General features: G+C 59.3%; 1 protein-coding gene across 3 annotated transcripts; it reads right to left on the reverse strand.

The window, feature by feature from the left end:
• Window positions 1-239: 239 nt before the first annotated feature.
• On the reverse strand, window positions 240-27,436 carry TMEM201 (transmembrane protein 201). Of its 3 annotated transcripts, XM_044769631.2 has the most exons (11): window positions 27,199-27,436; window positions 20,118-20,238; window positions 19,203-19,397; window positions 17,671-17,847; window positions 15,490-15,842; window positions 14,628-14,831; window positions 8,867-9,099; window positions 5,390-5,461; window positions 4,447-4,746; window positions 3,505-3,642; window positions 240-2,361 (listed from the first exon to the last, which is right to left on the reverse strand). In XM_044769631.2, exons 1-11 carry the CDS (start codon window positions 27,309-27,311, stop codon window positions 2,264-2,266), a joined length of 2,004 nt encoding a protein of 667 aa, XP_044625566.2. In that variant the 5' UTR covers window positions 27,312-27,436; the 3' UTR covers window positions 240-2,263. The 3 variants fall into 3 exon arrangements, with proteins under 3 accessions (XP_044625566.2, XP_070367253.1, XP_070367254.1); XM_070511152.1 differs by lacking the exon at window positions 4,447-4,746 and having other exon boundaries at window positions 27,199-27,435; XM_070511153.1 differs by lacking the exons at window positions 4,447-4,746; window positions 5,390-5,461 and having other exon boundaries at window positions 27,199-27,435.
• Window positions 27,437-27,830: the final 394 nt, after the last annotated feature.

A 27,830-nucleotide genomic window follows, 5' to 3' on the forward strand; every position in this document is an offset into this window, starting at 1 on the left:
AGGCCCGGCTCACGCAGCTAATCTCCTGTTCAAATTCCTTAGCCCTTCCGGGAACACGTCACACTGAGCCCGCCACCCCACACCATGAGCCTGGGGACTCAACCCAAACTCTGGGCTGGAGAAGGGAGTGAGTGACATCACTTCCACCTCAGTCGGGGCTCTGCCCCCACCCGCTGGGGCCCTTCTCACGCCGGCCTGAGCTGTCCCAGCAAAGAGAATAAAGACAAGACAGACTGAGGTATAGTTCAAAGGTTGGTATCTTTTTTGGTTTCCTTTTTTTGCTTTTGTAAAGAAAAATAAGATTGTGTTTTTTGTTTGAAAGAGAACATAAGCCCCCTCCCTGCCCAGCTTCTCCCCTGCCCCTGGGGGTGCTGGGCCCGCTGGGCCTGGGCAGGAGGGGCCAGGTGGCCGGGCCTTGAAGGAGAGGAGCTGGCACTCGGTGCGGGGGCTCCTCAGAGCCAGAGAGGAAGGGCATTGGGAATGGAGTTTGGCTTGTCAGGCAAAAAGTAAAATTAAAAAACTCAGCACACATGCCCACTATACAAACGGGGGCCAAGAGGCGCCACCTCCGAGTTGGAATCCTCTCTGGCAGCTGGACGCAGGGTCCTGGTGCGGCCCCTGGCCCCCAAGTCCCCAAGTCCTGGGGGGTGGGGCAGGGCGGCAAACAGTAGCACTCAGGACAGGAGTAGGGGAAGAGGAGAGAAGGGAAGTCAGAGCAGTCTCCTTCCCCACGATAAAAAAAATTACTAAAAAAGCACCCAAAGCTTAAAAAAACTAAACCTCCCTGGCAGGGAGAATTGGGGGCATCCTGCTTATCAGCAAAATGCCTTACCTGGCAAAAATGTGTAGAAAAATAAAATTAAACTTTATCCCTGAATGACAAAGTGAAGACCCTGCCCTCCTGCCCTCCTGCCCCCCCGTGAGTCCCAGAATCCACCGAGGCTGCTGATTCCTCCCCAAGTGGCACGAACACGTGCAATGACACGCACACATGCTGCTGTACCCGTGTCCAAGGCCCAGGGCAGCAGGGACTGGGGATTCTCACGTCCACAGCACATGCACAGTCTCTCAGTCCTCACAGCACTGGGAGGGTCCCTATGCCAGACTGAGGTCCCTCCTTCCTCCTCTGGGGACCCCAGCACAAGGCAGGGTGCAGGAACCTGCAGTGCAGGTCAGAATGAAGGGCAGTGGCAGGGACTGAGGGCAGTGGGATAGGAAAGAAAGCCTGGGAGAGAGAGGTCACGCTGAGCCCATGGTGACAGCAGAATGAGAGAGGAAATTGGGGTCTCAGTGGCTGAAAAGAACCAGGTGCGCAGTAGGGCAGGGACGGGGTCCAGTCTCATCTGAGACCTGCAGGCCACCCTGGGCCTGTCCCTCAGTACAACGTGGGCTGAGGGGTCCAGCAAGGCCCCCTTGGGCAGCATGAGGGAGGGGCCCAGAAGCACAGGCCTGGAGATGGGGCAAGGTGGGCCCTGGGTAGTGTTCTCAGGGTAATGGGGCTGCTGCCTGGGAAGGTCAACAGAGGTAATAAAACGGTGGTGCAGGTGAGCAGAAGAGAGCCTCGGGGGGTGCTTACACTAGCCTGAAGGCCCAGCTAGGCCCCTAACCAGGAGCTCTGAGGAGCCCTGGGCAGGGGACCCCAGGCACCCACCTGCCCACCTTGGGAGAGCCACAGGGCAGGCCTGGCCCAGCAGGAAGGAGCAAGACAGGGTCAGAGAATGCTGGTCCTCAAGGGGGCCTGCCCAAGGGAGGTGTACTCTCCACGGGGCAGGGTCGAGGACGGTGACACAGGGACCATCCTTCCCTCCTCCCCCAGGGAGCCTGAGGCGGCCAGGTGGGACAGGGGAGTACAGTACAGAGATGTGATCACAGCCCGTGGGCGAGGGGTCAGGAGGCAGCCCGGCTCCTGCTGGAGTTACAGTAGTAGTGGCATTCCTGCCAGGCAGGGCTGGACGGTGGGGAGGGGACCCCAGGGTCGTGAGGCCCCTCGGGGATCCCTGGCTTTGGGATCAGAGTGTCAGCACCAAACACACAACCAACGTCAGCCAAGGAGATGGGCAGGGAGGAGGGTGAACCCACAGACCTCACTCAGCCCTGCAGATTGTTAGGTGAGGAGAAGGCGTCCCGAGGACGGGACTCAGTCCAGCGAGGTCACGGGCCCTGGAGAAGAGGGCGGAGGCGGCAGCCCTGGGGAGGGCCTGAGGCCGGCAGTGGTGGAAGCAGCATGCACCTGGACGCGCCCTCCAAGACTCCGGGTACCGGGTCAGCGCAGGCTCTGGTACAGGTAGGCGGAGGTGAAGAGGGCATTGGCAGCCAGGCTCACAGCCAGGAGGCCCCGGACCAGGGAGGGGCCGAACAGACCTGCCAGAAAGAGGGAAGACCCAGTCAAAGGCCAAAGGTCAGAAGAGGAACCTGTGTGTGGAGTCGCTGAGCAGTCAGCCCAGCCCACCAGAGACGCAGTTGTGGGATCTCACTCGGGCTGAGGCCTCACCCCGGGTTCTTTTCTGGCACCCAGAGGCCTTCCCACTTGGAAAGACTCGCAAACTCAGGGTCACCTGGTCAAGTCTTGCCTCTCCAAAGGTGCCTCCTTTCCTGAGTTCCTGCCGCCAGGTATGTCCCCAAGGCCTTGGACGTTGTGGGCTTGTCCCTTGGTGATGGGGGTGGGAGTGCATGATATCTGCCTTACAGACAGGAAATGGGGGCTTTAGGGAGATGGGTATCCTGCCTAGGCCTCAGAGGTAATAAGCTGCCGACTAGGGTGCCCTGTCCCAAGTCTGTGCTCTGGCCACGGCCTCGATGCTGCTAGGTCACAACCCCCAGACCCCACCTGATTTGGGGGCAACACCCGTCTCCAGTCAGCTCCCAACAATCTTTCCAGAACTCCCTGCGTGCTGGGCCACCCATCTTCATCAACACACGTGGCCCCCATGCTCCGGGGAGGGTCTCAGGTGCTGACTACAAGGCCTGCTACAGGCTGTGCTTCCCACGGGACAGGATCTGATCTCACACCCGCCGCAGCCTGCAGAGCTCGGATCGGAACCCAGGCAACTCAGCGCCCAGGGAGGCCTCAGCACTGCACCAGCCGCTGCAGTGCACCCGCTCTCCAGGCCAGCACCCTGCCAGGGAACTCTGCGACGGTGGCAGTGTTCTGTGTCTGTGCTGTCCAATAGAGCAGTCGTGGGCCACCTGGGGCGACAGAGCACCTGGCTGGTGCAGCTGAGAAGCTGAATTTTTATGGTTGTTAAATCTTAATTCTGTTAAATTTAAGTGGCCGCCTGTGGCCAGAAACTACTGTAACAGCACAGCTCCAAACCCTAACCCGAGGGGGCTGCTGTCTGCTGAGTCACAGGCTGGACCCGGACAGCGCTGGCACGTTATCTAACTGTCCTCCGTCACTCAAGGGCCCTCGAGGGGTCCTTCTCAGACAGACCAGGAGGTGATGGCCGCTGCAGACCGGCAGCCCCCATGCTGCCCTGCCCTCCTCCCCCAACTCAGGGCGCAGACCTCTCCAGGCGGCAGCCTCCTCTGTGCACCCTCTGGTGGTGGTGTCCACCATACAGGTGGATGACTGTGACGAGTCGTCCTCTCTCTTGATGGAGTGGCTGCTGCAGGGGCTGCCTCTTTCTGGCATTGAACTTGTGTCTGCAGAGAGAAGGGGTGTCTCAGTGGGTGCTCACAGCTCACCTGCAGGGACAGATGTGGGACAGCTCCACCTCCAATCCCAGAACAGTCCTTGGACAGCCCTGCCTGTCCCAACCCGTTCATCCCACCCTGGGCAGTGGGAGGTCAGGTCCTTGTTCAGATCCCAGTTGTGTAGCTGCCGTGAAGGGAACCGGTTTTAGATCAGGAGCAGCAAATTCAAATACCAGCAGGTGCTGACAGAGGATGGCCACAAGTAAGGATCAGGAGGGGGCAGGTCAATGGGACAGGGGACCTCAACCTGCCCTTCTACCTGTCTGCCCAGTATTCGGGCCCAGTGCAGCCAGATCTTCTGACATCATAAGAGTCAAGAAATCCACACATCCATGTGAAAGTTCTAGATTTTAAAAGTTGAGGCCTAATTTAAAAAATGTAGAAATGCTTTGCAGACCACCACCATCTGAGCAAAACAAAAACAGCCGTGACCAGATGCAGCCTGGCAGTGCTTGATGTGTTTTTTATCTATCCCAAGGAACAGAGGACCCTCAAGGTCAATTGCAAAGAAGAAAATAAAATCACCCAACAGAGAGCAATGTCCTGGAGGGTTCAAGGTCACCAGAAGCCAGGCCAGATGTGTCTGGAGCTTGGGAGAGGAGCCACACAAACGTGGACAGGAGCAAGGATGGGCCCCGTGCAGCCCCTCAACCGTGTCCCCACAGTTGCACACAGTCGGCTGAGGCCACAGAGGTGCCTCCACAGCCCCACCAGGGGGTCCTGCCTTCCAGGAGGGTGGTCAGAGGGCCGTACCCAGAGTGTGCTTCCTGTCCTGTGCCGGCTGCCTCTGCGGGGCCTGGGGCGGCTCGAGGGTGAAGAGGCTGCCGTTGTGGGGCGAGTGTTCATCAGAGCTGCTGGGGGTGTTGGGGGCTTCCCCAGGGGGCGATGGGAACAGCAGCAGCTTCTGCCCCTTCAGGTTGAGCCGTGCAGGGCTGATGAGAGGTCTGCGGTGTCGCAGAGAGCCAGAGCTGGAGGCCACCGAGCCGGCCACGGAGGGCGCCGGGGAAGGGAGCGGGGAGGAGAGGCAGCTCCCCGACAGCAGGGAGAAGTAATCTGGAGGGTGGAGGACGAGGAAGGCGTGACGTTGGCTACAGTAACACCCACTAGGCTATTTTGTTCCTGCTGCTCCTCCTGCACAGTCAGGAGGAAAGCAAGACTGCGCAGGCACTGCAGGACAGAGGGAAGTCTGGCCGGCAACTGAGGGAGGAGGGCCCGCACCCCACCAGGCACCTGAGGGATAGGAGAGAATCCCGGAGCCCCATCCAGGTCCCCTCTGCCCCCCCCCACCCCCCCAATTTCTATCCAAAGCCCCTAGTACCTCCCCCAGCCGAAGCAAGGCCCAGTAGGAACAAACTCTTGGGACTTTAGTTCAGCTAACCCCAGCCCTGCTGATGGTGGGGTCCTGAGTGCACTGCCTCCACCAGCGGTCACCGATACGCATGATAGCATTCTATTAATCCTGGTAACTATCACGCCCATTTCACAGAGGAGGAAACTGAGTACAGGGCTGTCAGTCACTTGCCCAGGGCTGCACAGCTGGGAGGCACAGGGCTGGGACTTGAATCTGTCTGACCCCAAAGTTCATGCTTAACCACTCGGCTGTCCCACCCCACCCACCGCTCTGGAAAACCTGGTCCATACGCTGCCCCCACCTGAAGCAGCTCCCCTATTACTCCTCTTGGCTCTCTGTTTGTACCTGAAACGGGAACCTCCCCAGATCGAGACACCTGAGACGGTGGGCGGCTCCCACTGAACAGATACCCTGAATCTGGAGAGGAAAGAGGAAGGTGACACAGTCAGGTCCTCAGGGCCAAGAGCGCCTGCCCTGTCCATTGCCCTCCCCTGCGCCCCGCCCCATGGCTGATCTGCTGAACCCAACCTTTGTCTTCCCATGATGCTTTCACAGAAACACAGGCTCTCAACTGACTCCTCAAACCACCACCTGAGGTGCGCTAGGCACACTCCCTCTTTGCAGACAAAGAAACCGGAACACAGCAGGCTGCACGCGAGGAGTCAGCACCTGGATCAACCTGGACTCCTCGACGCCTCCTTCTGGGCCTCTCTCTCCCCGCAAGGCCCCGCCTTTTCCGCCATCTCGAGTCCTGCCTCCTCCTAACCCCAGTCACCCGATCGCCTGCGCTGGACCTTAGGGAGCACTGGACACGCTGCCTTTTCTTCAGTCAAGTGCACCCCAAGGGCAGGGACTCCATCTCACGTAGTCCATGATCCCCCAGTGCTCAGCTGAGAGCTGAGCCGGGAAAGATCCCCCAGCCACCATGTGCCCTGCTGTAGGTGGCTGCTGCTTCACCATCCATGGGGCTCTGAGGGGTCTGTCTGTCACAGCGCATTGCCTGCCCCTTGCCCCCACCAGGCCCGGGGACACAGAGCCAGGTCAACCCATGTGACTGTGTAAGGATGGCCACACAGCCCAAGCCCAGCGGGAGCCCTTCGAAGAATCTGCTTTCTGGATGTTGGTCCTTCAGCTGAGCATGAGCTGTGGAGATGCAGGGACAAGGCCTGCAGCAGAGGCACAGAGGCGAGCACAGCTGAGAGAGACACGGGAAGATGGAAGCTGGCACAGCGCCTGAGCCCTGGACCGCCAAGGCCTCCTGACTACAAGACCCGAGGTCCTGCAAAAACTCCCCCTTGACCCCTGGCAATGGAGACCAGGATCCGCCCTCCATCACCACACATTCTGAGACCAGCCTGCAGCCCACAGAACTGCCCTGCCACCCTGGGGGCAGTACTCCTGAGCCCTTGCCTCCAGCCCTGAAGGGCCACAGGGAGTCTGTGTGTTATCTACAGTGGGTGGCAGGCTCTGCCCCAAAGGCCTGAGCCCTTCCCAAGGGGCTTGAAATGGAAGCCCCTCAGCCTAGCCATCCTGGGCAGCATGCACAGAGTCCTCTCAGGGTTGCTCGGGCCCAAGCAGGGCTGCTCCTGGCCAGACAGACGCTGGGCTCCTGGTCCCCTCGGCGGTCTGCCCTCCTCCACCCCAAGTTCCACAGGAAACGGGGAGGGACAGCTCTGCTAGGGGAAAAGCAAACCACCTGAATATCAATTCGGGGTACGAGCGAATGGCCTGAACTTTAACCACCTTAGAGCAGCCAGGCCTCCGGTTTTGCTGTTACTGGTATTCCCCACCCCATAGTGATAACAGCAGCCATGCCTGCTGAGGGCCCTGTTCTGGAAGCTCTCCTGACTTGGTGTCACATCATGCCCACCAGCCCCCAGGCACAGCTGCCCCATCTGAGAGGAGATTAGGGTGTGGGGAGGTGCATGTGCTCACCCAAGGTCATGGACGGAGGGCCTGCTTGGCTGTGCCCAGCCAACGGCATGGTCCTAGGACCTTTGTTTCCTGCATATAGTCTTCACGACAACGACAAGTGTGTACTCCCAGCCCCGCTCACAGATGGGGAGAGGGAGGCACCCCACATTTCACCTCCGTCAGACTGAGCGGAGTCTTCTCCAGATGGAGGAAAGGGTGGCAGCAGGGGCCCGGGGCTGTTTTCAACCCTACATTTGCCTTACAGGGAACATGGGGAGCAGGGATGTGTCCCTTGGAGGTCAAGTCCCTGCCTTTCACCCTGCGGGACTATTAGCTCAAGTCATTTCATTTTTTAAAGGACAAAGCACGAGGCAGCCCTCCCCGCAAGGCTGCACCCCTCTCTCCCCACAAGATGGCCATCAGGAGGCTCTGGAAGGGTCTGCACCCGAGTTGGTCCTGCAGAGGCCCAGGAGTTGGGGCCCTGCCCCAACCAGCCCACTCCAACCCTGAGGGCCTGACGTGCCCTCCCTGGCTCCTGGTGGGGAGCTCCAGAGAACACTGTTTTGGGGAAGGGCCTGGCTGCGGGGCCTCCCAGGCTCCCGTGTCCAGGGCATTCCATGGTCCCCGTTCCAGCAGCTGTTCATGAAGAGGCCACAGTGGCCCTGTCAGCCCCAGGGCCTGAATTGGGCAGGCCTCAGCCATCACTCTCCTGGCAGGCAGGGGCTCAGAACTCTGCTGAGTAACAATTCCTGTCGAGGGGCAGGCAGCAGCCCCTCTCCTCCAGCAACCTGTTCACGTTTGGTTACACAGGAACATGTGGAGTGCAGGTCTCTGTACGTGGGGCAATCATACCTTCAGTCCCACCCTGAAGGCCTTGAACCCTCGACAGCACTCAGCACAAACAGCGTGTTCTCCAGTGAGCTGCCCCTCCTGAGGTGGGACCCTCCTGACCTGGGACGATGCCTGACTGCACACAACAGGGCTAGGAGAGCCTGAGCTGGGGTTGAACCCCAGGTGCTAGCAGCAGTGGGGCCCTGGGCAAGTCCCGGAAGGAAGCTGGGGCTTGCCGGGGCCTCTGACGGGAGCTGGAGCCCCTGCCTGCAGAGCAGCTGAGGGGCTTAAATGAGACACTGCCCGTGAGCAAGCCCAGTTTAACCAAAAAGCCGCCCACGCTCTTAGGATGGCATCCTGCCTCCGCAGCACCAGGCCTGGGAGCCAGGCAGCCAGGGAGCCAGCCCTGGCCACACCCCTGAGAGGAGGCAAACCCAGCCCGCGCCAGACGCCTTCCCAAAGTGACGAGGCTCATCATGGAACACTCGCAGGGCTCCGAGTGGGTAACACCGTATCTGACTTAGAACCAACCTCCCAGGAAGACCCTGCTGTGAAAGGTGGGGGATGAGACAAACTCTCATCACAGGAACCAGGTCTGGGTCACGCCAGGGCCCACGTGCAGCAAGTGCTCCAAAAATGACCTGAACCGAATCCCTGCCCTCTGGACCACACAGAAAGGCGGGGGCAAATTTTCCAGCCCCTAGTGCCTCAAAACAACAGCAGTAATAATAATGGTAAGAATGGTGGTAAAAGACAACCCCCAACAAGCTCAAACGCTTACTGAACACCTGCTGGACACACTTTAAACATATCATTCCATTTAACCCTCACAACATGCACGGCGGGTTCTACCAGTAGTCTCACTTTTTTTTGAGGGAAACTGACGCTCAGAGTGGTTAAGTCCCTTGGTTAAGGGCAGCTACCAAGTGGCCACACCAGAATTTGAACCCAGTTCCCGTCTCTACAGCAGGAGCTCCAACACCCCTCCTGCAGCCCCTCCCACCTTGCGCTCGGCTGCAGTCCCTTGTGCCTGCTGCCCCCGGCTCGCTCCGTCCACCAATGCCCAGTGCCTCTTACCTGCTCGAGTCAGAGGGGGTATGGTGCCCAGCGAGAGGGCCCGGCTGAGGCGGCCTGGCAGTGAGGAGGGCGAGGCCCGGCGGGGAGACCGGAACAGCTGCTGGTTGGCGAGTGGCAGGAAGCCAGGTGGGGTGGGGATGAACAGAGATGGCGAAGAGCCTGCGACACTTGGGCAGGGGATGGCCAGGCTGGGGCTAGTGGGGAAAAGGCCGGCGGAGTCTCCGGGGAAGTACCTGCAAGAGCCGTCGGGCACGAGAGAGAGGAGAAAGTCAGCCCAGGGGGCTCCGGAGGCCCCAGCTCCTCTCCCCCCGTGCAAGGTGGGGCCTCAGTCAGGGTCCCCGAGGAGGCGTGTGTTAGTGGAAGCAGAAAAGCAGTCCGACCACATTCACGCCATTAGGAGCGGGTGGCTGGGAGGTGCCAGCGTGCCCACCCCTCCCGCATGCCCCCCGACCCCCCGCCCAGCCTCACAGCAAACTAGTTCCACTACGAGTCTCAGTATTAAAGTGACACTGTCACCCTTACCAACCTCACACCAACCCTTCGCCTTGAAGCAAGATGCCGGCCATGCCAGGCACACAGTACAGGCCAGAGGTGTTGGGTGCCCCCTTGCCACCTCCTGCTCCAAGCCCAGAGCCTCCTGCCGCAGTGGCCAGCTCAGGGAGCCCCCTGCTGCTCTCTGCTCTCGGCACCCGACACTCCGCTAGAGCCCTGGCAGCGAGGAGGGGGCAGTGGCCAGCCTTGGGGCTCCTGGGAAGAGGCTCTCGCAGGACATAAGCCAGACCCAAACTCAGAAAAGACCCACAAACGATCGCGAAGCTGCCCGAAAGACAGAGGGTGACAGTGTCTCTTTAACTCGAGAACAGTACAAACAACACCACAGGACCCAGTGGCCCCAAGCCGGAATGTCAACCATGCTTCTGATTAAGGCAACCGATTACAGAGGGGGAGGGGCAGAGGCAGTTAATCCATTAGTCTGCCATCTGACGGGGCTGCGGGGTCCAGCCTTACCTCGGTCCCAAGGGACAAATGGGCCCATGGACAATGTGCCGACGGCCGGGCAGGCTGGCTCAGACCCTACAGCAGAGCCGGGGGCCGGCTAAGGTACCCACCCGGGCCCACCACGACCGAATGCTCGGGGAACCATTAGCCAAGCCACATTCCACCTATTTCCTCAGTTTTTCATCTCCGCCCCTCACTTTAAACAAGTTTGATGAGGAAAGTGTGGGGTCAGCCATTGCCTTCCTGTACAATCACGTGATCTTTTTAATACCTTTCAAAGCACCAGGAGGCCATCTGGACTCCAGAAACAAAGGCGGGGCCCCAGTGTTTGGGGAATTTGGGTAAATCAAGGCAGGAGTTCACCAAGTGAATATGCAGAAGGATCTGGTCAACCTGGGTGGCCCTAGGACAGACGTGCCCACACTCCACCTGCTGATCTGTCCTGCCCAAGCCTGTCTGACACCCACCTCCTTGCCCCCAAGATACCAGGGGAAAGTTCCGTCTCTCAACAGAAGATATGATTTTGTGCTGTCATTCTAAAATTGCAATACCATTCAGCAGGACGGGTCACTACCTTGGGGAATGGCCTGAGTTGGGGGGACACTTTGGGTACTACAGGGGCAGTGAAGGTACGCTGGGACCTTTGCCCAGCTTGTTCTGATCACGCATGAAGCTCTGTCCCCTGTGGGGGCCTGTACCTCCTAGAGGACCCAAGTCTGTCATGCAGAGCGGCAGCCTGACAAGAGCATGCGACACCCAGGCCCTTCCACCAGGTGGCAGCAGGACTCTGTGCAGGGCATCCTACGCCCACCCACACCGAGCACCCCGGAAGCAAGGCCAGGAGTCTCTAAGGGCCACCTCAATAACCAGCGGGTGAGGGGTGCAGGTCTGAGTGAGGCTGCGGGTCTCAGAGGTGGTCAGCTGCTGGAATGGGAAGCTGGGTCTCACCAGCTCTTCTTGTTTCCCCAGATCCTGCTCACACCGGGGCTGCCTCAGTGCTTACAGCCTGAGGCGCTGGTCCATCCGGCACAGGCGCTGCTCCCCATCTCTGATGCCACTAAAAATGCTGGCAGTGCCGGGGAGACAGTTCTTGGTCTGACCCCTCTTGCTGTGACAGGCAGCAACATTACTCAACTAGCGGATCCTCGTAAAGCACCAAATGTGAGCTCTCTCCATGGCTGTGTGGAAGATGGTCCCCCAGGAGCCTCCGTTAAAGCCTTCCATTTCCGCCAGGCTTGAGAGCTTCAAAGGTACCGACGCTTGCTTTGGCGAGGCCCCCCGGCCGCCCCGCGCCCTCAAACCCCGTCTCAGACAGGCACTCAGCCCAGAATCCAAGTCTGCACATCCACTGGGGTAAAGGGGTGCTGGGGAGTGGTTGGGCTGTGCAACTGTCTCCCACCTGACACACACAGGACATTTGGTCTTTTTCAACTCAATCCTAGTCCAAGCCGGGAGTGGAAGGAGAGAGAGGACTACATTTCAAGCAGTTTATTGAGATGGGGAAAATACGACGCAGGAGGCATGTGAAGACGGCATGTGAAGACAGCTGGGCCCTAAGTCGTTTGGTGTCCACGTCACCAGCTCCCACACCTGACTCCTGTGGGCACATCTCTCCCCCAAAGTCCCCCACCCCTGGTACAGAAGCCTCTGAAGGAAGGTGAAAGAAAAAACAAAAAAGACGTGGTACCTGACGCCCACCGGTAAAAGCAGGACCCCGGAGGCATTTATTGAAAATACAGCATTAAAAACACACCATCTACGGCCAGGCGTTGTGGTTACAGCGAGCAGAGGGTCACTAGACAATCATCCACAGTTCTACTACACAACCAGAGACGACGAGACACTCGGCAACAGTCCCAGGGACACAGCTCCTCCCAGGGCGGGGCGTCGAGGCGGTTTGCTCCTGGGCAAGTGTGGGAGGAGCTACTCAGCCCAGGGTGGGGACCCCAGACCTGGAGGGAGAAGACAGTGACATGGACCTCCCTCACGTCTCGGGATGGTCACCCCAACCCCAGATGGTCTGACCATCGTCCCCAGAGGAGGGGAGAGGTCCCTGGCAGGGGTGACACATTCTGAGTTAATAAGCCATGATCCCAGTGGTGCCTGCACTTCCTCATTGTTGCCAGTAACATCAGAAGGTGCTGGACTATGCTCCAAGTAATGAAACTTTAAAGGACAGAGGATAATTTTAAAAAGTCACACATAACTCCACAAAGGCCAGGATGCCTTCCTCCGATTGAGGTTCAGCTCAAGACGGTGTCTTTCTAAGCCTGCTAGAGGGCAAGAAAGACATCTGCGCAGCAGGGGCTCCTGGCCAGCAAGAGAGCTGGTTATGGTTATTATAAATAATTTAACTTAAACACACACATACACACAGATGTCTGGTTTCTACTCAATGCCAAGAAAAGCAGTAATTAGCATCGCACTGTCAGTTTCCTTGAGAATAGGAGATTCTAGATACAAGGGCATGCACAGCCAACAGACTACTGGTTCTCCACCCGGTACCTGTGCCTCCCCTCCCCTCTTAGGCAGGCTGCCTGGGGCCGGAGGGACAGGCAGAGCCCCCTACCCTGCACACAGACAGGCCAGTGGGCCTTGCTCCTGGCTCAGACACCACGCCCCCATCTTCCAAATGGTTGTCCACCTCACCCTCCACACAGAACCAGCTGAGCCTGCACAGCTAAGTGGGGGCAGCTCCTGACCCATCCGGGCTCTCCATACACAGATGCAAGCGGGCACAGGCTGCCACCCAATCACTCAGGCAAGTGGGTGACAATGGGACTCAGGCATGACGCTCGAGCTCTCTAGGGGGCGCTATAAGGGGCCTGACCAGGGCAGTCGCTCACCTGCCCCTTCAGGCCCAGTTAGCGGGTGGCCCCTTGCTGAATGTGACCCTCACAAACTTGTAATCTGCTTTTGCCTTCCCTGGGCTCTGACATGCAGAGTGGAGTGGAGGTGCTGGCATACTCGGGCCACACCTGGAGGGGGATTTATGCTCAGACTGAAGAGTGGCAGACACACAGGCCCTGGAAGGAGTGTGAGGCCCACTTTGGGGTCATCAGAATGCAAGACGCCAGGTAAGGAATAGCCTTGGTCCACTGTCCTGACATGACCCTTGGAGGCAGCCCCTAGGCTGAGAACTTCCTCTGCATGTGGAAGGCACCTCAGTTTCCAGAGCGGGTCCACACTGAGGTCAGCAGTCAAGGGCCCTGGAGAGGGGTCCACCTCTCATTTCACAGATGGTAAACTGAGGCTGGGGCCTGGCCAGAACCACACAGCTAAGGAGTGGTAGGGCTGTGCCATGCACCAGCCCCTCCCCTGGAGTGGTGACTCTGGGAGGAGGCAGCCCTGTGTGGGGCTCTGGGTCAGCACTGTCCCTCCCCTCCAGGTGACCCAAGGAGAGAGAGGCTGACGCCCAGTGGGCTCTGTGGCTGCCCCACAGGGAAGTGGAAAGCAGGAGCCTTGGCACCCTCCATGAGGGGCTCCAGGGACCAGGAGGGGAGTAACAATGGCCAGGCCAGAGAGGAATAAGGTGACAAATGACCTGGGGTCAAGATGGGCCTGTGCATCCCTGGGGCCCCTTACTCAGTGCTAACCTTGGGCAGTTAGCACTTTTCCCAGGCATCATATGGCATTGAGAGGAGGAAACTGGGGACCTCCTGGGCATGGGGGGCGGGGGGGGGGGGTGCCAACAAGAGCAGTTCAGGCCCTACAATGCCAGCTCGTCAGGGCAACCTTGGCCCAGGGAGCCTGAATGCCAGCCGAGGGGGCAGGTGAAGGGCTCAGCCACAAGGGTCAGGGTCTTGCCTTTCCAGGGCAGAGCCGGGGCTTCCCAGGAGAATGGGCAGAGCATGCACACCCTGGTTCTCTCTGGCTCATAGTAAGGCCCACAAATGAATAAGGAAAGACTATTTGGGACCCCCTCCACCCCCAGGCAAGCTTCCACACCAGCCTGGCTGTTAAGAAGGAACTTGCTGACCACAGGGGAAGCAGGACTTTTCTAGCGGACGTCCACCTTGAGAAGGGCCTCACCCCACAAACTCTTCATCAAGGCCAGTCTGGGCCCAAGAATTGTACTCTCCATTCCCAGGGAAGGAGGCTGAGGGATAACAGGGTCTCTGGAGCAGGGAAACGAGTAGTGGACCCAGGGGGGCAACCCTGCCTTCCTTTTGGTTCCACCATCTCTGGCAGCACTGGCCAGGCAATGGGCAGGACCAAGAGGAAAGACCAGAGAAGTGATGTGGGGACAAGGTGGGGGGCTCTGCTCTGGCCCCTGCTCAGCAGCACCTGCCGTGCTAAGCAGCCCAAGTGGTCAGGCCATGCAGCAAGGGCCCAGTATGCAGCCACTGTCACCAGCATGTGCCAGGGGCTCAGAGATGGGGCAAAGTGGGAGAGGAAACAGGCCCACAACCCTCATCCAAGGGTGTCAGAGGCAGGTGTGTGGGTGCCGCGGTGTTCCAGTCTCGGGGCATGTGCGGGTCTTTGGCCAGCGGTGACACGAGTGGTGAGGAGCTACAGGGCGCTCAGGGGTGCCTTGGGCTCGGGGATGGCTTGGTGGCATGGGAGAAGAAAGGAGGGCAGGCCCGAGTCCCTAGGGAAGTGGATGGGCTGGGTCAGGCCCAGGGGCTCTAGGAGGGTGGGGGCAGAAGTGAGGCAGGTAAGAAAGATGCCAGACAGAGGGACCCTGCTCCAGGTGGGGGGCAAAGCTCTGGGCCTGTCCATCCGTCTGTCCTCCCCCCGCAGTCACTGCTGCTTCTCTGACCTTCGGGGCCGGAACCTCCGTGGGCCTGTCGCCTTCCTTGTGGCCACGGCTGCCGTGAAGCCCACCAGGCAGCACAGGGACGTGGTGCTGAACTTGACTGTGTCCAGCCAGCTGGGCGAGGTAGCCTGCAGGTACTGCTCAGCGAGGTGCAGCCCTAGCAGCAGGGCCCACAGGCAGGTGGAGAAGGCGTCGATCCTCCGGAGCCTGTGAGGGGGGAATGGGGGCAGGGGTGAGGGCCCATCCCAGCAGGACAAGACCCCCCACCCCTTCTGCCACTTCCTGCCTCCTTCATCCACCTCGGCCCTGCTCAGGGGACAGAATCCAGAGCCAAGAGGAGAGCACCGGCCTCAGAATCCTGCTGCCAACACTTACATGCTGCCCCACTCTGAATAGGTGTTTCTCCTAAGCGTCAGTGTTCTAGCCCATAAAACAGGGCTAAGAAACCTCCCTTAGTCACTGTGGGATAACAGGGACACCACTCAGTACAGGTGCAACTGCCCAGGGAGGGAAAGCAAGGGCCCCAGGGCACCCCACCTGACCCTCCTACAACCCAGGGGGCCGGTGGTTATCATCCCCGACTGTGCAGACGAGGAGCCTGAGCGGGCGAAGTGAGGCGACTGGGTCCCAGCAGCCCCAGCACACAACGAGTGGTGGGCCGGCTGAGCACCGCTGCCCCCTCTAAGGCAGGTCATTTGCCTTCCTCTCTCCCACCAGACTCCCAGCCACTGGAAAAGAGGGACTGCATCTTGCTCCAGCTACACTGTGGAGCTCAGCCCAAGGCTGTGGGCCCTGCAGGGCCTCTTGGCTCCAGCCCTGAGCACTTCCTCCCACTGAGCCCTGTCCTGCCCGGCCACACACGCACCTGATACGGCCGGCCAGCAGCATGGCCAGCAGGCAGGTGAGCAGACCCAGCGCCACGACGCCCATCTGGTGGCTCTGCCCAAATGCCCAGGCCTCGTGCAGCTTCTCTGCCGTGTGCTCTGGCAGCAGGCCCAGCAGCTGCCGCCAGCCCTCAGGCCCAGGGGTGGTGCCGTTGTCAGGTGTGGCCGAGCCATTGCCACCAGGTGGCAGGGCCGGGGGCAGGGGGGACTCTGGGGCAAAAGGGTTGCTGGTGCCATACAGCGTGGTGGTCAGCAGAAAGGTGCAGGCCAGGAAGGCGAGGGCACGGAGCACGATGACCTGGAGTGGGGCCTTCACCGCAGACGAGCAAAAGCTCTGAGGAAGGAGATACTGGTCAGTGAGACAGCCAGAGCCACCAACAGCCATTCCCACAGTGCCCACTCTGTGCAGAGGGGTCTGGCCAGGGCCCCAGAGCCCTTGCTCAAGAATCCCCCCAGGTCCTGAAGAGCAGAGATGCTGTCTTTACTGCATCCTAAATTCTGACGCATTTTCAGCCTTGTTTCTGGTTTATCACTGTCCCCCACTGAGGTGTGCCATTTCTGGCCCTTCACTCCTGTGAGAGTTACTGTGTGGGGAGGGGTACTGCTCTGCCATGTTCTTTTTTTTTCTTCTTCTTCTCCCAAAAGCCCCCCAGTACATAGTTGCATATTCCACTTGCAGGTCCTTCCAGCTGTGCTATGTGGGATGCCACCTCAGCATGGCTTGATGAGCAGTGCCAGGTCCGTGCCCAGGATCAGAACTGGCGAAACCCCAGGCAGCTGAAGTGGAGTGAACAAACTTCATGACTCAGCCATGGGGCTGGCCTCTCTGTCACATTCTTTAAAGAAATCCTTTTGAGGGCCAGGCCTAGTGGCCGAGTGGTTAAGTTTGGCACACTCCTCTTTGGTGGCCTGGGTTCGGTTCCCAGGCATGGATCTACACCGGTCTGTTGGTGACCATGCTGTGCTGGCGGCCCACATACTAAAAAGTAGAGAAAGATGGCACGGATGTTACCTCAGGGCAAATCTTCCTCAGCAAAAAAAGAGAAAGAAAGAAATCGTTTTGATATTATGGTGACATACTCTTTAAAATAAGTTTTTTAAACCTTCTGTCAAATTCTGATCAAAAATTCCTATTGTGGGGGCTGGCCCCGTGGTCGAGTGGTTAAGCTCACGCGCTCTGCTTCAGCGGCCCAGGGTTTCGTCGGTTCGGATCTTGGGTGCAGACATGGCACTGTTCATCAGGCTGTGCTAAGGAGGCATCCCACATGCCACAACTAGAAGGACCCACAACTAGAATATACAACTATGTACTGGGGGGCTGTGGGGAAAAAAAGGAAAAAAAATCTTAAAAAAAAATTCCTATTGTGATTTTAACTGGAATTGCAATAAACATATAGATAACCGGCCAAAATTAAGTTAAAAAATACCACAATAAGTTGCTCAGTCTAGGGACACAGTGGTAAGCAGGAAAACCAAAGGTCAGAGAGTCCTGCTGTGCAAACATGGACGTGTGGGCCAGTGGTGTGACCATGTGGTCATGGGCCCAGCTGGAGACTAGAAATCATACACCAACTGGACACAGGGCACACGTGGGGACCCGAGGGGTGGGAATTTCTTTGGGGGGATGTTTTTTCCTTCTGAATCCACTTCCTACTGTATCATATTTTTTTAACCAGATAATCCCATTAGTTGAGTACAGTGATAAAAATTAATGATAGTTTTAGCCAGACTGGTCCTGGGTTCAAATCCTGATACCACAACACCCCAGGTGTGTGGCTCTCTGCAAATTATTTAACCTCTGAGAGTTTAGTGCCCACAGCTATAAATGGGAGTCGCAGCTCCTAAGAGCGCAGCCACCACCAAGCGTGCTCTGAGTCTGAACACAAGTGTCGGGTCACTGCCCAGATGCAGCAGGGCAACTCAACCCCTGCTCAAGTATGCCAGCAGCAAACGCATCACGACCCTGACCTAGTCTTCTCGGGATACCTACTGTGGCTGGTGACACAAAGGGGTCTGGGGACAGGGTAGGAATGTGGCCCCGCTAGAAGGTAGCTGCCCCAGGAAAAAGGGTCCCAGCTCTGAAGAGCTGCCCTCCTGTCTGGGGCCCAGCCCTCTGTGAGGGATTCCTGCACAAACTTGAGACTGGGAGGCCTCGCTCAGACCTGTATGTGGGTCTGGTCCACCTCCCGGCGCTGGAACTGGTGGCTGAGCAGCAGGGCGCGCAGCTGGCGGTTCTGGTGCTTGATATAGTACTCGACAGCGGCCTGGCATGGCCGGCACAGCTTGTACATCTGCTCCAGGTGGTGCCGATACACCTCGATCTCCTCATCGTACCTGCCCTGCAGAGGGGTGAGCAGAGGCTCAGGGTCCTCTGGGGGCAAATGAGGCTGCCCATCTAGTGAGGCGAATCTAGGTTCACTTACAAGTGGGGTGACCACAGGCAAGTTGTCCCCACTCTGAACCTGCCTCCCCTGCTGCCCAACAGGACAAACAGCTCACTGCATATGGTAACGTCAGCTGTAAGGGCTGGCCCAGAGCCTGGGATACGGCAGGGGACCACAGGTGATGGCAGATAGTCTAGCCAAGTTCTGTTGTTCCACAGGATGCACCTGGAGGCCAGGAGCTTGGGACAGGGTCCTTGCTGCAGGCCCTGCTCCTGGACTCCAGAGCTCTAGGAAGGCAGGCGTGCCCCAGGAGAAGGGGGCTCTCGGCTGACACTACCTAGACTTGAGCAGATGGACAACCCAGAGGCAGGGCCTGGCCCTCGTGGGGGCTGAAGGGTTCTTGGGGCTTCGGGAAGAGCCCAGAAGATTTGAGTCCCACTTCTCCTTCCCCGCAGATGCAGCAAAGCACCTCTCCCTCCCCGTCTCCAGGGGGCCAAACATTTCAGCCGCAGCGGCTAGGAGGGATATCAGCTTGATCTCCTTTTGTTGGGACCAAACATGCAGAAAAGCCGCCCTGCTTGCTGAGTCACACACGCCTTCCCTTCTGCAGATTCCCCATCTCTCCACGCCTGGCCCTCACTCACCTGTTCTCCCTCCCTCCCTCCCAGGCTGGACTTGGGGAAAGCTGGCATCTCAGGCCTCAGCTGGGATCTGCTCCTGAGGTCACAGGACCCCTGGACTGGGCAGGGTCTGGGGGTGGGGTGGACAGGCGGGATTAGCTAGATAACAAGGCTGCTGGGTTCCACGGCAGGCCCAGGGGAGGTGAACTCCAAACGGCAAGGCTCTCAGCAGTGCCTATCTTCTTTCTTCTCCCAGAAGCTGAGAACGTCCTCCACCGACTCCAGAGCCAAGCGCCCAGCCAGCCGGTGGGCAAGACTAACTCAGAGGGACATGGAGAGGATGGGCCTCACAGGGCCCCAGGTGGAGCCCAAGGATCCTAGCTCCCCCTGCTCAGGGGCAAACCCCTCTGGACTAGCAGGAACTAGGGTTCTCAGGATATTTCCAGGCTTGGAGCCCAAACAGCAGAGACCTTGAGACAGAAGGAGAGCGAGAAGCAAGGCTCCAACTGAGATGGAAGAAATAACACACTTGGAATGTGGGCCCAGCACAGGGTCAGGGTGAGGAGGGGGCCCAGCAGGCACTCAGGACAGAAAAGCCACCGTCTGGGAGAGCCCGGCTCACGCCTCCCCCTCAGCTGCTCTAAAGCACCCTCAGCCCCCTCCCCGTCCCCTTCCCTGTCCCAGCCTCACCTCGTCCCGCGGGGCGAAGGCCGCCAGCTGCTTGATCTTGGTGGTCTGGTGGTGGCTGCACCGCCTACACAGCAGCACCTGGCTGCTCACCCACTGCTGGGGCTGTGGAGGGGTGCGGGCGCTGGGCGCACTGCTCACAACGTGGTTCAGGTGCTCCATGTACTGGGCAGGGATCGGCTTGTTGTAGTCGCCGTTCTGGGGGAGGACAGGGACCCAAGTCAGTGGGGAGCCCCAACCCAACAGTGAGAGGGCCCTGTGTGGCGAGGCTCCAGGAAGTGGTGGCGGATGTCAAACCTTCCCCTTCTTTCTTACATGTAACAGCAGCTTTTCTTCCAAAGAAACTTCACATGGAACCCAAGAGGCAAGACGCTGGCAAGAGCGCAGCCAGCCAGGCTGGAGCTCGCCTCCCACCTACATGCCTCTCCCAGCATCATTCCTGAGAACCCTATAGCACTGGGGAACTAAGTCTGCAAACTGTGGTCTGCCTAGGGGTCTGCAAACTACGGCTGGTGGGCAGGGCTGTGTTTGTGAACAAAGTTTTCTTGGACCATAGCCACACGAATTCGTCTACGTACTGTCTATGGTGGCTCGGCAGGGCTGTGTAGTTGTGACAGAGACCATACGGCTTGCAAAGCCTAAAATACTTATTCTGTGGCTCTTTGCAGAAAGCCTGCCCACCCCTGGGCTAGGGCAATGAACAGAATGAGCTTCAGAGCCAGAGAGATCTGGGTTTGAACTCCAAATCTGCTAGTCTTAGCGGTGTGACTTTGGACAAGTCACCTCGACTTCCTGAGTCTGTTTCCCCATCCTCAAAGGAGGGATGCAGGGCCAGGGCTGTGGTGAGGGGCCCTGGGACAGGGGACAGGACAAGGGTGTGGCCTCACGGTCCCCATGTGCCCGCCAGTGGCCCCGCACCTCCTGGAAGCCGTTGTACTGTTCACAGTGGGGGCAGTCCCAGCAGTTGCGGTTCCCGTAGGGCACCACGGTGTCCTGGTTGCAGAACCAGCAGTTGACGATGGTGTGCGTTGGCTGCCTCCTGTGGACGAGGAAAGAGTGCAGTCAGCCGGAAGACCTCTGCCACCCAAGCAATGGGAGACCAGGGAAAGGGTGTGGGAAGCAGGCTGGGGCAGGCAGGAGGACAAGGACCTTGACAGGACATTCTGCATCCAGTGGGAAGACCAAGCAAGGAGGCCACGCTGGCTCGCGCCTCTCTTCAGCTCTCCAGGCAAAGCCTCCCCTCCGGGGGAAGCCGCTGGAGACTCACCAGAACTCTTGGCTCCAGCGTGTCCACACAGGGACCCAGGGCCCCCAGACCCCCGTGTCCTGGGGCTCAGGCATGGGGACAACAGAGGTCAAGGCTGGTCAGGCCACGGGGCCGACAGTGACCAGGCTCCAGGACTGCCTGCCCTTCTGGAGAGGCCTGTTCCCAGGCTGTGGAAACAGTGCTCCTTGGGGAGTTTCCCAGCAAAGGAGCCTCCTGCGCTTCACAGAAGAAAAGTCCCCAGGAGTGAGGGCCGAGGAGGCGGAGGGGCGGGGACTAGAGACAGCTGCTCAGCCTGGGGCCAACTTGCTCTGGTGGAGGGGACAGGGCAGGCAGGGCACAGCGGCCCTTGCTGGCCACACATGCGGTGACAGGTGGAGTCTGCAGGATAATCCCAGTGCAGACACTGGGGGATCTCTGCTCTGGGCCCCTCTACCCCCGTTACCGGCTATGGAGAGTGGGGGCGGTGTGTGCAGCAACTGTTCAACAAAGCCCTCCAGTCCCAGGAATCTAGCAACAATGTGGGCAATGGGTGGCAGCTGCCTGAGCCCTGGGATCCTGGCCTCACTGCTCCTGTCCCTCTGTCTTCCCCCAGAGGCCACTCTAGCGCTGGGGGAGCCACCTGGGCCGCTGCTGGAGTGGGCAACCACAACACACACAGACGGCCCTGCTGTCCACAGCACAACACAGCTCCAAGCTTCCGGGAGCCAGAGTCCCGGCTCCACCACTTCTCGCTGTGGGCCCCAGGAAGTTCCTCCTCTCTGCCTTGGCTGCATCTGCCAAGTGCGAGCCATCACAGCACGCACGGCATCCATACGTTACAGGGATCCAATGACGTAAGACTTGCAACGAAAAAGGCCAGCTCTGTCACTAGTCTGTCCTCAGGCTTGCCAGAGGCCTGGAAGGAGGGCTGGTCCCTGGGAAACAGAGCCCCTGCTCCTGACACTGCAGCCGCCTCCCGGCCTTGCCCCTCTACCATGTACAACTGACCACGGGCAGGTTAAGAGAGTTCTCCAAGCCCCAGTCTTATTACCTGTCAATTGGGGACCAGAACATGTCAAGTGTGGGAAGTATTTAACAGTTTCCAGCCCAAATGCCCCATAAACGGTAGTTATGTGGGGAGGGTGGAGAGAGTTTGCAGCTCAGGGAAACGCCCCCCAGCTCCTGTCACAAACCCCTCAACCCACTTCTCACCGGAGCCAGAGGAGCTGGACAGAGGAGACGGAACTGGGCCCTGCAGGGAAGAGTTCCAGAGTCCACTGAGGGCACCCTGGATCGCTCCCAGCAGCCGCAGCCCCACAGCAGGCCAAAGCCCTCATAATGGACAACAAGGGATGGCCACATCTTATCAAGAGCGCGGAGCCAGAGGGCAGGGCACTGGTCAGCTCAGCACCAGCCACGGGAGTGGCCTTCAGGGAGAGTCATTCCCTCTTGGAACCTCCGCTTCATTTGTCCATCTGATGACTGGGGATAATCCCTGGCCCAGAGAAGCTGCTGAGAGGATCCAACGAGTTTAGGGAGGCGCTCTGCCTGGCAGGGTCAGTGCTCGGCACTCAGACAGTTTCACCGGGCATCGCGCAGAGAACGGTGGAGGCGGCGCGGCAGCCCCGGCTGGAGGGGTGGCCTCCATTCTGCCGAGGTGCCAGCACTTGGCATTCCTGGCAATTAAGCACTTGGCTTTCTCTTTGTTAATTTGTACCCGCTTTACAGGCGTCTCTGTAATTGTGCATGGGGGCGTGTCCTAACGGCTGATGATGCAGGCCGCAGGCCTGCCAAACCTCTCGTCTGCCCCCCTGGGCCCCTCCAGTCTCGTGGAAGGACCCCTCAGCCTTTGCACCCTAGAACCCCACACTCAGCCTCTGGAGAGGAACCAGGCAGATCAGCTGGCAGCCCACGAATAAAGAGAGACAGGGAAGGGGATAAAGAGGCAGGGATAAGGAGGAAGGCCCTGGGACTGATAACTGGTGAGTGTGAGCTACGGCTCTGGTCCAGGGCACCAGCCAGAAAGCCCCTCCCACCCCAGGGAGTCATCATTTCCACTCTCAATCTCCAGTTCCGTTGCTAGGGAAATGAGCCTGGCCTGGAAGCTGGTGGCAGGAAGGGGAGGAGGGGGATTAGCGCTGGTCCCTGGGGCCAGTGGCTCCAGCTCCTGTCACTCCCAGCCGTTGGTAATCCCTGCCCAGGACTGGCCATCTCCCGTGGCCACGGCAGCTGCTGCCCACCTTGGCCAGGTGGGGGTCCACATGCTGGGGAGTCATCTCTCATGACTCCTTTGGAGTGAGCCCTGAAAGGGTCCGCAGGCCCATGAGCGGCAGGACTAGGAAGCCACGCGACCGAGAGCTGAGTGTGAATTTCAGTGCCCACACACCAGCACAGCGGCTTCCCAGGACTTCATGCATTAGACACGTGGGCAAATGTGAAACGCATCCCAGGGCTGCACTCGACAGCCAACTTCACAGTTCCTAGTCTCCATGGCTGGCGGGTCTTGGCCTCTGGGCCTGCACCCACCTCTACCAGGCCTGACATGGGAGGTCTGGGTTAATCTATTCTGAGCCAGCTTAGCCCTGTCTTGCTTCTGCTCAGGAAATGCCCCCCCCACCCCACTGTCATAAACCCCTCAACTCACTTCTCCCCAAAGCCAACAGCCTTCGTCCCTAGCAAGGCTTTAGGACAAGCTACTCTTAGTGGTGGACAAGATTTGAGGTGACAAGACAAAATGTCCCTGTAACACAGGCAAGAGAGTTCGACAAGGCAGCTCAGGCCCCTGCGGGTGGGCAGACTGGAGATCCGGAAGGCACTCATCCAGCTCCCGCTACCTGCGTGCTGAGCTCTCGGGCTCTGCTAGGGCCGGAAGAGGCCTCAGGCAGCCAAGAGCAGGGTGGGCCCCTGGAAGGAGCCAGGGGCAGCTGCATGCTCTGGACCCACCCCTCCACAAGCCCCGAACACACATTGGGGAAAAAAAGACCAACAATGGTATCACCCCATCAGCCCTGAACATGGACATGTGGTTAAAACAAAGCCCATGCCCTGACATCCTGCCATTCCTACGGGGGCGGGGGCGGCAGGGGGGGATGTGTCTTCTGTTCTAGCAGTGAGCCCATCTCTCGTGCCACATGAAGGAGACACCGGATGGGGGAGGCCAATGTATCAACCAGTACCCGCCAGGCTCTGAGAAGCGCCCAGTCTCCCCCGAGAGGAGCCCAGCATGTAGCTTGTGACCCTGGGCACTGTGTGCTGGCCTGGTAGGGTCTGGAAGATGGTCTCTCTAAGAATCCGGCTGCTTCCCTCAGGGGCCAAGAGGTTAGCCTCTGGCACGGCCCCAAGAGGACATCCCAAGACAGCCTCACAGTGAAGGCGTCCTTCCTGGATCCCTAGGTAGCTCCTCACTTGCTCCTTTGTGCCTTGAGTGGGCAACACATGTTGTCCCCATCTAACTGGGAGAATCCGAGAAGGCATCTCCTGGGCTGCAATGTCAGCAGCACCAAAATGCAACTCAGCATTGCCAGGACTCCCATGGCTCCACGGCCCCCAGGCCTCCCGCCTGGCCTCAAGGCAAAGCACAATTAAGTCCACGGCAGTCCTGCCAACACCAAGACAGAAAGCCCCTGGACCCACCTCTCCAAGGGCAGACTTGGCCTGGAGCGGGTGGACTGCGCTCGTTTGCCTCCCCGAGTTTACTGAACACATGCTAGGCTTGCGGGGAGGCAGAAATGAGCAAGGCTCTCCACTTCTGACATGGACACCAGGACAAGAACAGCAATCTCACAGGGCAGCTGGTGACAGACACCACAGGAGAGAGGCCAACAAGTGGAGCATTTGCCATCACCCTAAAGAACAAGTTTGGCGGCCAGAAGCAGGGCAAAAGAAGCAGATGGCATTCAAATGGGTGGGACTGCTGGGCAAAGGGTGGGACCACCCAGCGTACGTCCAGGGAGCGGCATCCCTTCAGCCAGAGTGTGCAGTACCAGGAGAGCACAACGAGAGGTCGGCAGGAAACGGGGACTCTGGATGCAAGGATAAGGAGGATGCATCCTCTCAGTCTCCAAATACGACAAAGTGGACAATCCAATAAACACCTATGGGTGCCGCAGGAGGCCCCTGAGATCCCAAGCAGGGATGTGCTGGCAGAAGACAGACCTGGACACAGTGCTAAGCGGCAGAGTCTAGGGGTGGGAATCTGGGGAATGGGGGTGGGGGCAGGCATACGAAGCCATCATGACTGCCTGGATACAGGGCGAGCAAGGCCAGGTAAGTATAATTCAGGCTTCTACTCTGTGACGGTGCTGACAAGCGACCTCCCGTGGGGTCAGAGTGGAGGCCAAGGTGCTCAGTGAAGATCTGAGCACACAGTTTGGTTAGGAGCTGAAGGGCTGGAGCGAGGCAGGGCTCTGCCATTTAACAGCGGGTGCTATAGGGCAGGAAGCACGTCCTCGTTGAGCCTTCTTTCCTCATCTGTAGAATGGGGTTTCAGGAAACAGCAGCGTGCCGGTGCAGCGCCAGCACTGAATCATTAACAATAACCCAGTCAAGACCACTTCATGGATGGGAAGCCAGGTGGCCCTGCCTGAGACTCTGGGAGGACTCCAGCCCTTCAGAGAAGCAACCTCTTGCCCTGGCTCCCCCGTCAGTCTTCCTCCAGGTCGCTCTGCCATCTCTGTGCAGAGCCCACAAACACCCACTTGGCCAAGGTGCTTTCCAAAACCAACTCCCTGCACATTCAAAACCCATGCTGTGGCCGAAGCCAACGTCCTCGCTGTAATGCATTCTCTCCACGGAAGGGAGAAGGGCTCGGTCTCTGTGGGGCTGGTCTTGCTTCTGAATTGCAACAGTGACCAATTTATGATCCCTAGACAAAAGCCAGTGATCTGAGAATCTGAGGGCATCCTGGGAAAGGGCTGGTCCTTCTCAGCCCAACCAACAGGTCCCATTGCCACATTAGGACTCATGTTGTGCCACTAGAGTGACAAGGCCTTCCAGGTACTCTCCTGGCTCCCCTCGTACCAGCTCACCCAACACTGCACCAAGGCCCCAGACTCCTGTCTCCGGCAGAGGGAAAGCTGTGGCTGGCCCCAGACAGGACCCCTGAGAAGAGGGGCAGCACAAGATACTGGAGTGCGAGGCGAAGCTAAGCCAACTTAGTCCAAATCCAGCCATGCTAAACAAAAGAGGCATTGCAAGGCTCGGAGATAGTGCCACGGCCCAGGCTCAGATCCTTGGGGCAACATTCCCTGTCCTGGGTTAAATGGGCAGCAGCAGCGTCCAGGAGACAAACTGGGCTCTTGATCCATCTCTGCTGTCAACATGCTCTGGGAGCCTGAGCAAATCGCCACACGCCTCTGCACCTCAGCTCTCTCGTGTGTAAAATGACTGGTTTGAACCAGTTGGTCCTGCAAGCCCCCGCAGCTTCCAGAAATTGGACAGGAACTGGGACACCCTAGACGTGGGTTGTCAGGATCCTTTAGTTGGGGGCTCTCTCAATCCCAGGCTGCCCTCCCCTGGGAGGCCGCCCCCTCCTCAGCCTGCCAGTCTGGCTCATCCTGCAGACACAGCTGATGTCCCTCCTACCCCTTCCTCCTCCTCCGGGAAGCCTGTGACTCAGTCGCCCTCACTCTTCTCCTCCAGTGAGCAGCAGTAACAGTGGTGGTGAAGGAATATTGGCCAGACTGCCCAGGTTCCAATCCCAGCTCTGCCACTTGCTGCCCAGCGACTGTGGGCTAGCTCCTTCACTTCTTTCACCTAAGATCTGAGCTCCCCACAACCCTTGCTGAAGCTACAACCCCACCTTTTTTCTGTTCCTTGTTCTCCGGTGGGTGGATCAGGTGGGGAAACAGTTGGGTACCTGAGACCCTGGTGAATAAAGCAAGGGGCCATAAAGCTTTTACCCTTGACCATGGAGGCCATGAGAGAGGCCAGCTCTGAACATGGGGGTATGCATGATCTTTGAGCCCAAGTCAGGATGGGGGCTGCGGTGGCCACTGAACCAGCTCAGCAGCAACCCCAGCGCATTTTAAACACCTCTGCAGTACCAGGTTTTCCCGCTCTTGGAGGGAGTGTAGCCTAGGGGTTAAGACTGCAGGCTCCAGGGCCAGGCTGCTTCAGTTCACACCCGGACTCGCCTCATTGTCAAGAACTGTTTTAGCTCTTCTGTCCAGCACCTTCTCCAGGGAAAGCAGGAGTTGTGACTCTGAAACGGGCTAATGTAAGCTCAGAACAACGCCTGAGCCAGCATATGCAGACCGTAAGTGCCAGCTAGTATCATGCCGTCCCAGAGTGCTCCTCAGGACCACGGAGCAGGGCTAAGGGCGAAAGGCAGTGAGAGCAGCCCGATGCCCGCTCGATTCTCTTGCAGGGCTTGGGGAGCCGGGTGGGTGTGGGGGGGCCCTGCAGACCCTGCGGCTTGGCCAGCACGGTCTCCGTGGGGGAGGGAGTCTGTAACCCACGCGCTGGCTGCCCTGGCCCGCCCCACATTCCTGGGGTCTGCGAACCCACTCCTCGGCGGCTTCCCGACTAAGGACTCCAGATCCGGTCTTTTGGGGCGGGGGTGCAGAGCTGGTCTCAGCGCGCGGGCACTCATCCCGGGCCCCACCGCGCCGCCGAGGCCTCGCCGGGCACGGGCGGGAGGCGCCAGCAGCCCCGGAGCCGCGGGCCGCGGGCGGAGGGCGGCCGGCAGGCGGCGGGCCCGGGCCGCGGAGGCGGCGGCAGCAGGCCGAGGCCGCGTGGGCCGCGCGCACTTACCTCCGCGCGATCCGGTAGAGCAGCACGCCGGCCGCGGCGCACGCCGTGACCCCCAGGCCGCCGGCCAGGCCCGCCGTGGGGCAGCGAGCCAGCAGCGCGCTCACTCCTTCCATGGCTCCCCACGCGGGCGGCGGCGGGCCGGAGGGCCGAGCGAGCAGGCCGGACGCGGGGCGGCGGCGCGCGCCTCCTCGCGCCGTGACCTTCGCCGCTTTGTAGCCGGCGCGGGCCCGCCCCCTGACTCGGCGCGCTCCCGCCGCGCAGCCAATCAGGGCGCGAGACGAGCCCGGTGGGCGGGGCGCCGGCGGAAGCCGCGGTACCGGCACTCCCGCGCCCCCCAGCGGCCGGAGGCGGGAGGCGGCCCCCATCCACGCGCGGAGCCGGCCGGGCGCCCTCCTCCGCGCCCGCCGCGCTCTTTGGCCCCTCCCGCGCAGTCGGCAACCTCAGCCTCGCTGGCTACTATCTATCTAGCCTCTTCTCCCGCTAATTCGTCTTCCCGACGCCCAGCCGGCCCGGCCTAAGCGCGAAATGCTGTTTTGCTGCAAGTTGCAGCTCCTTAAGCCACTTCCACTGAAGCCACTCCAATGGTCAAAAAACTAGTTTATAGAAACATGCACCGATAGGGACGAGGTTGA

Source organism: Equus asinus, chromosome 5, assembly GCF_041296235.1.
Source record: "Equus asinus isolate D_3611 breed Donkey chromosome 5, EquAss-T2T_v2, whole genome shotgun sequence".
In the NCBI taxonomy this organism is placed as follows: domain Eukaryota; kingdom Metazoa; phylum Chordata; class Mammalia; order Perissodactyla; family Equidae; genus Equus; species Equus asinus.